The following is a 9,825-nucleotide window of genomic DNA, read 5'->3' as shown; positions in this document are numbered from 1 at the left end:
AGACACAAATCAGACAAAAAAAAAAAGATACGCCATAAGTGGAATCTACGCTATGCAAAATAAACTGGCTTTCCTCTCCTCTTTCTCCTCCTCCTCCTCCTTCCTCCTTTCACTTTTAATGGGGACAGAGGGGACAGATGGAGAGAGCTCCTCACCCTCCTGTCCCCCCTGCCCCTTCTCTCCACCTCCCCCCCTTCCCTGATGTTTGTGTCTTAATTATATTAGCGCCCTGGCTAGCACTGCCACTCTGTTTACTTACAGCTCCATTCATATCCATTTAGCCTGCACCTGTTTGGTCCCAGCCAGGGTCACATGGAGAGAACGCACCCACAAAACATACGCACTGCACTGCACTGCACTACGCACAAACACAATCCGGGTTACACATATAAGCTCAAGCTCTCCCCTGAGACGGTAAGGGAGCAGAAGAGCAATGAAGATGTTGGGGGTAAAGGAGGGAAAAAATAAAGTTATTAGGAAGAACCAGAGGGAGAACTTAAAGGAAAGTGAACTGATAAATAGTAGGAGCTCCTTTTTTGTTCAAATTTGGGTACAGATGGAAAGAAAGGTAGGGATTTGAATATGGCACTGCTAGCAAGCATGTCTGCCATGAAGAATTGCATGGATCTGTAGTGAGATATTTCATGTGCTCCAAAATAACAATAAAAATGTAGTAGCACAGGAAAGAAATGTGCGCATCCGATATATGAACATAAATGTGAATAACCGCACTGGGTTGCAGGTTGGTCATGAGTTTTTTTTGGGTGGGGGAGTATATTATTATTTTGAATAATAATTGATCTGCCAGTTATTTTTTGTTGTTGTTAAATCTATAAAATGAATATTAAAAAACATTTCCAAGACAAAGAAGTAACCTCTATAAAGTCTAAAAATACTTAGACAATACTTTACAATAATTTAAAATCAAAAGGGATAGAAGAAAAATAAGTTTTATATAACATTTTTGATTGTTAAATTACTTAATGATATATTTATCAAAAGTTGTTTTCATGGATTTGTTTCTGTCAATCAACTAATCAATTGATTGGTTCAGGTATAATGTATTTCTAAAGATATGTGTTAATTCTATCACATATACATTCTTTGTTTTGGGGGTTCTTTAGCAGCTAGTATTGCATTTGTTTAGATTCCTTTTAGTTATTGCTGGTTGGTACTTGGTTGGATCGACACAACAGGATTCATTGTGTTAATGCCAATTTTTCTAGTGTAATTTAGGAACCTCCATTTATCTTGCAGGGGCCCTCATGTGTGCCCTGACCCAGTCATTGAAAAACACTGCACTAGATGACACAACCACTACATCATCTTAGTCTGTGTAGTCTGTTCATATGTGGCAATTAATGGCACTCTTCCATCACAGGTTCTTTTGGTCATGGACAAGAGAACACAAGAGACGTTCATCCTGAAAGTAAGTTTTTTTTATTTCGTGCATGTGTGTGTGCATTCCACATCCTCGTCGTCCTGACTATAAGTGTTAAGTGTGCCAGAAGCCCCTGTGTGTGACCGGTGTAATTGATTCTAATGGGCCTGTCCCTGTCAGCTCCTCTGCTCTCAGGTGTGAGACGTGTGCCAGATGCCAACGCACAGCGCAAGCACAGATGAATAAACACACACGCGCGCACAAAAACGCATGCCTACACACACACGCAGCCAATGTGAACTTTACGTGTAGCGCTGATAGATTTGTGTGGCTCTTTTAAAAAGTCACGCGCTGCATGTGGCTTGATGAATCCCGTGACTTTGGGTTGTCAAGGGGCAAAGCTGGCTCCTCGTTAATAGGAGGTTTCTCCTTTGCCACACTCAAATTATCTTTACACCTTATTCTTCACACAAACTGAACTCACTTTCCTTTACCTTATCCCAGTCATGCCCTCCAAATTGGGGTACATTTTTCTTTGCTCCTCTTGTTTTTAAATTCAAATTTCCATGCTTACCTCACCTTTAACTACTCACCTTCTCCTCCTCTCACTTCTTATCGCAGGGTCTGAGGAGGAGCAGTGACTGTGGGCGGACTAAGAGGACAGTCATGCCTCACTCTGTGCCGCACATGGTGCAGCTGAGAAAGTTCATCGTCTCTGAGGACACAGTTTTCCTTTTGCTGCAGTATGCAGAAGGTAAGACACACACATTTCATGCTTCCTAGTTTCATCTCCCCTCTTTTGTCTTTTTTACCTCCGACTGTCTTTTCCCCTCCTTCTTCTGATTCCTCCTCCTCCTCTCTTCTCCCACCCCTCTCTCTGCCCTTGTTCTGGACAGATGTTTGATAGAGATGGGTGTGTGTCACAGGTCATTATTCTGAATACCAGGTGGCGCCATGCTTCATTAGCTATGCCAACACCTGGGCCTCCTTACATCCCACTCACTCTCCGATGTGTGTGTAGCTCATGTGTGTGGGTGAGTGTGTACAATGAAATGCAGCCATATTTTTTTTAATGTCCTATAACCTATTCAATCTGGTGCACTCTATAACCACCCTGCACTAATATTAGTGGACAGTATTAAATATCATATGAACATGATCTAATAAAGTTAATCAAATGCCATCAAAGGCATAGTTTCACCACAGTTAACATCTGTTTCACAAAATCCAGGCTTGCTCCTTTTGCTTCTTAAGTATGCTGGTAGCAGCTTATGGGTTGAATGACGATAGACAGGCAGACAAAGGGAGGCAGTGACCCGAGCGACATTGGACAAAATAAAGTGTGGATGGTATAACTTTCTAAGCCATCGAGTTGTCCCGCTATCATTATCATCATTGTGAACTCCCTATTCATTCTCATCACACACAACAGATGCTGGCTTCCATTTGCTCACACTACAGCTGTGTGTGTGTGTGTGTGTGTGTGTGTGTGTGTGTGTGTGTGTGTGTGTGGTTTGTGTGTGTGTGTGTGTGTGTGTGTGTGTGTGTGTGTGAGTGAGTGAGATGTCAAAATGCTAACATTACACTGGGAACCTAAAACACAGACCTCCCCATTTAGCCAAATAAATTCTTGTTTGCCTTGGTTACTCATTCCTAAGTGGAAACTAAAGACCATTTTTACCAATTAGCCAAGCCAAAGTCAGGAACTAAAAGGCTTTTTGTGTATTTCGTTTTGCATTTGTTTAGTTTAGATGCAATGTAGTCATCTACAGAAAAGTGAGACTCCCGCCTCTGAAAATGGAATGACGTTTCTGGTTATTTTTCACAAATGGACAAAACAAGCAATAGGCAGGGACCCCGAGGGGCCCTGCAAGTCCTTCTTTGCCACAGGCCTCATAGCGGATTGAATCAACTCCAACTCCTTTGAATCAACTTCCTCAAGTGGTTTAAAAGTCTACCGCATAATCAATAAATAATCCCTATCCATATGTTGATACTACTGGTAATCAGTAAGTGCTTACTGTATGAATGAATGTTGTAAAGAAATTATTGCGGCCTTGGGGCTTGTGTTTGACCAGTCAGTAACTTTATGTGCTGCTACCTAGGGACCTTTTGGAAGATCTATGGCCTAGGAGCTAAATTTAGACCAAGGTGTCCCCGGTTGAAACACAGGTGGCTAAAAATATTCCTGAAAAAGATAATGTGGTGAACAAGCTGTAATTATCTAGACATTTCACAGCTTTCTCTCTTAACTCCTCATTCATCCTCTTAATACATCTGCTTACCACTGTAATAAATACACCACAATACATTGTCTTTAATTCCCTGTTTTTCTTCATCTCTAGGTGGTAAGCTGTGGTCTCACATTGGAAAGTACCTGCGTGATTCCAGCCCAGAGGAGAGCTTTGACATTCCTTTCATCCAGAAGAGCCACACAGTGGCTGTACACTCTCCACAACATGCTGTACCACAGCTGGATGTAGGTTCAGCCAGTTCTGGTTCTGGGCCGGTTGCTTGTTCTGATTCTGTTTCAGTGCTTCAGGACAAAGGGGAGAAACTCTTTGCGTCTCCTAAGAAAAGTGTTCTCCCTCCCAGGCGTATCGAACAAGTTGGTGCCCAGTCAGATTCTGGAGCCACGTCTGAGGAAGAGTGCACCAACAGTTATTTGACTCTTTGCAATGAGTATGAACAAGACAAAGTAGAACCAGATGCACTAGAAGAAGAGAAGGTGGAGGAGGAGAAGAAGAGTGAACAGGAAATGCTGTCCCTGCAAGTGCCCGTTGTAAAAACCACTACTTCCTCGCGTAGCCGCTCACTGCTTAGCAATGACAGCCTATCACCTATCAGCTCTCAGGAACTTGGCTTTTTTACAGAGTCGTCTGACAAAAGTGGCCACACCCTTGACAGTGAGCAATACCGCGGTGAGGGACAGGACCACAGTGAAGTGTTCAGTCCTTTGCCCTCACCTGCTGTGCCTCTGTCTTTGGATCAGTCCAAGCACACGCCAATGGAGTTTTTCCGTATTGACAGCAAAGACAGTGCAAGTGAGGTGAACTGTCTTGACTCTGGAGAGCAGCGCCTCTCTCCGGTTCCCCTCTTTTCTACATCAGACCTGGGCTCGGATGTCACTGAGGATCTTCCGGAGCTGGCTTATGAGGTCAAGTACCACAGCTCAGAGCTTTGGGAGTTGGACTGTAGTGATAAAGACTCTAATGAGTCAGTGCCAGTCATCTCTTTTAAAGAGGCAGTAGTGGAGGATGAGGGTCACCCACCAGACCTTTTGGTCAACCTGCCTATAACAGGTGGGACTGTAGACTCTTTACAGGAGGAATTAGACACTTTGGGGGGGGGTGTGGGACTCGAGGCGACAACCTCTCCTCAGAAGTTCATTCAGCCTGATGTTTTACAGCTTCCCGTTCACCCTGAGGAAGAGGAGGAGGAGCAGCTGCTGGAGCAGGACCTTTCATCTTTATGTACAGCCTCTGAAACATATGACACCAGTGTTGCATCTTCCTCTCCCTTCAACTCGCTGTGGGATGACTGCAGCGCGGCATTTGGGCAAGAAGCCTTTGACAAAGTGGTGGTTCATTCTGCATGCCAAAATAATGAACTGCCCCTTGACCTACCCGTTACTGATCCTCTAAATGTGAAACCAGAGGCCAGTACAAGAGTAAATACAGACTTAGTTCCAGACCCCAGTAGCAATAGCACAGGCTCCAACCCTGCCACAAACGATGGGACTAAGGCATGCACAGTGGTTGAGAGTTTATCAGGTCTTGATGGTGAATCAAGAGTTATTAGTACCACAGGTGGCAGCGAATTTGATAAAGAAGTATCGCGGCTGTTTGCAGAGCTGGACGAGCTGTCGTTGGCTGCATCCCAAGCTCGTATCCCGGAGGAGTTTGTACGATGCTGCGCGGTAGAGATGGTTAAAGCCCTGGATTGTTTGCATCAAGAAGGCATCATCTGTCAAGACCTTAACCCCAACAACATCCTTCTCAACCACCAAGGTTAGACATCCTTTATTACCACAGCTAAGTTTTGTTCAGCAAGATCCCATTATCTTGTCTTAAAATGTAGGGAAAATTAGCTAAAAAAAAAACCAAACTTTTAGACTTATGTTCTAACAATATTAGCTTTAATACTGCTAAACTAATACAACTGCCAATGAGCAATAATATCAGGCAAGCATTAAAATTAAGTTTAGTTACAGAAAGTTTAGAAAAAGACGTAGATTATCTTAGTGCAAGATACATCTGCAAGAAAGATCAAACTTGAATGGACTGAAAGAATGCAACATCTACTTGCCATCTAGATTACTTTTAAAGCAAAGATGGACAACAATGCACCAAATCAATATACCAGAAAATTAAACTTCCAAGAAACATGAATTAGACAATTCATGCACTGAACAGAGGCTGCAGCAGGACTAATGCTTTACTACTGTTAGGTGGCCTAGTAATAGTTTCATCACAGATATTGCAGATGTAAATAGTTCATTAAAGACCTAGGCTGTGTCTCATTCCACATACTTCCATCAGTACACTGCTAATGTCTACTGACCACTAGGCCTGCATGATTAATCGTTACAATATCGCGATCTTTATTCACCCTGTTCACAATTACATTATTAAATTTTTTTATTTCTTTTAAATGATTTTGATTCTCATTAAATTTTACAAGCCGACTGCATGCAGGCCTACTGACCACTTACTGCTCTACTGCCCACTTTCAGTGGTTAGTATTGTCCCAAAAGAAACACTTTTGTTAAAAGATTTACCGGAAATGAGAATCTGGAGGAAGGTGAGATGAACGCAACACATGTGAACTTGATTTTCCAGCCCACTTTCCTGTATGCAAATAAGGTGCGACCGGCTTGGCGCCTATCAAAATCGGATGAAAGTCTTTTAAACTGACCTTTGTCGATCTAAAATGAAGACAGGTTGAGCAACTGTATGGCCTATTTCTCGCTTAAAATGCTAGCTAGACTGTCTGTCCAATCTGAGTTTTCTCTTGCACGTCTAAAACAACTTTTGAATGTACACGTTCCACCAAAACAAGTTCCCAAGACTATTTTGCAGCAGCTCCGTGCGGAGCTAAGCGCTGCCCAAGACGATTGTGATTGGTTTAAAGAAATAGCAGTAAACTAGAGCACGTGTTTCTCTCACCCCGGAATGCTGTGTGGACTCACCAGAGCCTCCTCCGCAGCGCCATGGAGGTAGGTCTGGCAATGCAAGACTAAAAGAGACTTAATAAAAATCCCATAGGCTCTATGTGACATCTGCTCATATTTCTCATACACCAAGTATAAAATCACTTCCTTCTGAAGCTGCTGTCCTATCATATATTGCTTGTTTTGTTAAGCAAAAAAACTAACAAAAAACTTGTATGAAGTCAAGATCTCTGCTTATTCCTTTCTTAGAGCAGATAATATTTGACCAAGGGACTGTCTCTGTCAGTCAGCCATGATGTAATCTATTTACTGAAATGAAGGCTCTTCCAGAAGCGAAAGTGTTGTTTTACCAGTAGGTTACAGATTCCCTATCAACTTCTTCCTTTGTCGTCCTACAATCATCTCTCTCCACCTCGTTATCAACAAGCGTCTAATTAGCTGAGTGGCTGTTTTTGTCTCCCTGGTGGTAATTATTGTTCTAAAGGGCCCATCAACGGCGTAGTGTGGTGCATCAGTCTGGCTAGCCCAGGCTAATGGCCACGGCTACCTAATGACACCATTAGTTCTAATGATAGCGTTAACGGGTAGCCGCTAAACAGGAGTAATCGCTGGGGCTGTGTGCTTGAAAAGCTCGCAGGGAGATGTAGAGAGGCAGAAAGGAATGGAGGAAGGAAGTGCTCTAAATGTGAGTAAACAGTTTGAAAAGTAACGAGTCGGAGTGATACTTGACTGTGTGAGGTTAAGCATTAGATGAATGTTTCTACTGAGACTTTGAGCTGACTACTTTCCCCCTCTTCCTGTCTCCTTAGGTCATGTTCAGCTTACCTACTTCTGTAGCTGGAACGATGTGGAGGAGTCCTGTGACAAAGAGGCCATTGCCAATATGTACTGTGCACCAGGTGAGACATACATATACATGCTAAAAAAAACATTATCTCTCTGATTTCTCTTATGTACTCATCTTATACCTGGGAGCCTTTGCGTGTCAGGAGGTTTTATGTGGGGTTAATTCTATGCAGACATGCAGGGCCATCAGTAGGCCACATTCCCATGGTCACAAAACCTTTATTTAAAGCCAAACATGAATAAAGAATATAGCGTAGAAACGGATAAACACTGATTCCTCTCGACTTTGAAATCAACAGAAATCCATATGCAAAGCTGCTCTTTCCATTCTGTTCTTTTGCTTTTTTTGCCATTAAGGGCACCACCTCTAAACGCTACATATAGAACATCATCATGGCAGTATTATTTAACATTTTAAGTAATATTCACATTGGCCCATAGCTGGGGGATACATTAGAAACATCTGTATGTTTTTTACTCTTGCGGTCAGTTTTGAGAAGCCAGCTCCTCTAGTCGTTCCTTTATTGTCCTCTAGAGTGTGTTGTTGTGCAACAGTGAGCCAGCAGTGCGGTAACCCCATGTTTTGCCTTCAGCGGGCTTGTGGAAGCTCTGGCATGCTGTTTACAAGCTGCCTAAAACAAACTGCTGCTAGACTACAGCACCATGTCCCTACTTAGCACTTCTCTGTGTGTGTGTGTGTGTGTGTGTGTGTGTGTGTGTGTGTGTGTGTGTGTGTGTGGTGTGTGTGTGGGTCTCTGTGTCTCTGTGTCTCTGTGTCTCTGTGTGTTGTGTGTCTGTGTGTGTCTGTGTGGTGTGTGGTGTGTGTGTGTGTGTGTGTGTGTGTGTGTGTGTGTGTGTGTGTGGGGGGTTGGTTGAATTTGCACATGCATCAGATGCAAGATCTATGGGCGGTTACTTTTTCTACTATGTTGTTGTTTTAAGCATAATTCTTCACACTTAGGCAGTTGGATAGAATTCTGCGTGATGTGTTTTATTACATCTTTATTAAATATTCAGAATGAATAACCGGGCGCACTCCGAGACATACACAATGACCCTCGCGCCCATTCACTCTCCCACCTACTTATATTAAGCTATTCTATCATATTCATCCTCTCTCTCAAGCCAGGAAGGTCACTTCAGATTTAAATCCTCCTTGTGATGTGAACATACAGTATACCACTGTTGTAATAAATCTGAAAGCAACAAATGCTCTATCTAATATCTAAAGTGTGCATTTTTATTCCCTTAGCAACAGCTCGTTTAAAAGCCTACTAATGGAAATAGAAGCACGTAGAGGCATATGTTCAGTGGCCAGCAGCAGATGACCTAAAGACACACAGGAGTGAAGCTCAGCACACGGAGCTTTATGCATAATGCAGCATAAAATTTAAGTGCCAAGCTGAGACATGTTTGCCATTTAAGTCATTGTGAAATAATTGTCATTTTTTTGTTGTTAATATGAGCAGCATGAGATGTTTATACCAGTCTAAGAGTGTGGTAGGATTGAAAGGACACCTGTCACGTGATGAACAAACAAAAATGAATTTGGTATTCAAATTAAAAAAAATATTCAAAGGTAGATTTGGACTAAATGTACACTTGACTCCCAGTTAGTTTTAACGGCACTGTTAAGCCCCTTCTGGATCAGTAAAAGAAAAATATTTAGGGCTGCAACCAATGATTATGTTCACCAACAAATCATTTATCGATTACTTTTTAGAACTGCTGTAGCAAAACATATTTTCTTAACCAGTAGTCAACAACTGGAAAGTATTCGTCTTAAAATGACATGACACTGGGATAATTAATCAAATATTCAGAATTGAGAGGCTGTAAACAGCTTTTGGTTACTTGACAATTCATGTAAAGGATTAATTGACTTTTGTCATTGAATACATCCAAAAGTTAATAGACTAGTCATTTTTCAGCACTGTAAAATGTAAATGTGATTCACACCAAGACATGTTATATATTAAGATAAAATTATTGAGATACAAATTATTGCGATTAAAAGCTAGCACTGAAAATGCACTGGAATTAAAGTGACCTCAGCCCAGGTGTGAAATGTCTTAGTTAAGCGACTGTTAATCCCATGTGGATACATCGCTGTAGTACATATTAGCAGCCAGCAGGGGGGTGTTATGCTTTTGTTGAGTGATGATATCACTTCCACATCCATTGTCCTGCTCAAACATTGATAACTTTTTCTCTTTCTCTTCTGTGTCTTTTCAGTCTACCTTTCTTTGTTGTCAATTTCGGTATACACAAACTACTAAACAATGACGATCAACTATTTTACATGCTTTTATTTCATACCTACAAACCCCTGCATTTGGTACATCCATGCATCTGTAGATGTATGTGCACGTTAACACACACACCCACACTCTCTAACGCAGAGGTTAGTGTGTGTGTGTGTGTG

The 9,825-nt window shown here is 42.0% G+C and overlaps 1 protein-coding gene across 1 annotated transcript in view; it reads left to right on the top strand.

Moving 5' to 3' along the window:
- rps6kc1 (ribosomal protein S6 kinase polypeptide 1) overlaps positions 1 to 9,825 on the top strand; it is a 25,826-nt gene that overhangs the window by 8,162 nt on the left and 7,839 nt on the right. The window contains exons 10-13 of the mRNA XM_032542929.1: positions 1,382 to 1,429; positions 2,003 to 2,135; positions 3,727 to 5,391; positions 7,364 to 7,453. Of these exons, the coding sequence (XP_032398820.1) occupies positions 1,382 to 1,429; positions 2,003 to 2,135; positions 3,727 to 5,391; positions 7,364 to 7,453 (1,936 nt within the window). The remainder of the gene's footprint in view (positions 1 to 1,381; positions 1,430 to 2,002; positions 2,136 to 3,726; positions 5,392 to 7,363; positions 7,454 to 9,825) is intronic.

Source organism: Etheostoma spectabile, chromosome 18, assembly GCF_008692095.1.
Source record: "Etheostoma spectabile isolate EspeVRDwgs_2016 chromosome 18, UIUC_Espe_1.0, whole genome shotgun sequence".
Taxonomy (NCBI): Eukaryota; Metazoa; Chordata; class Actinopteri; order Perciformes; family Percidae; genus Etheostoma; species Etheostoma spectabile.
Note: the sequence above shows the minus strand (reverse complement) of the source record. Positions and strands in the feature narration are given on the sequence as shown.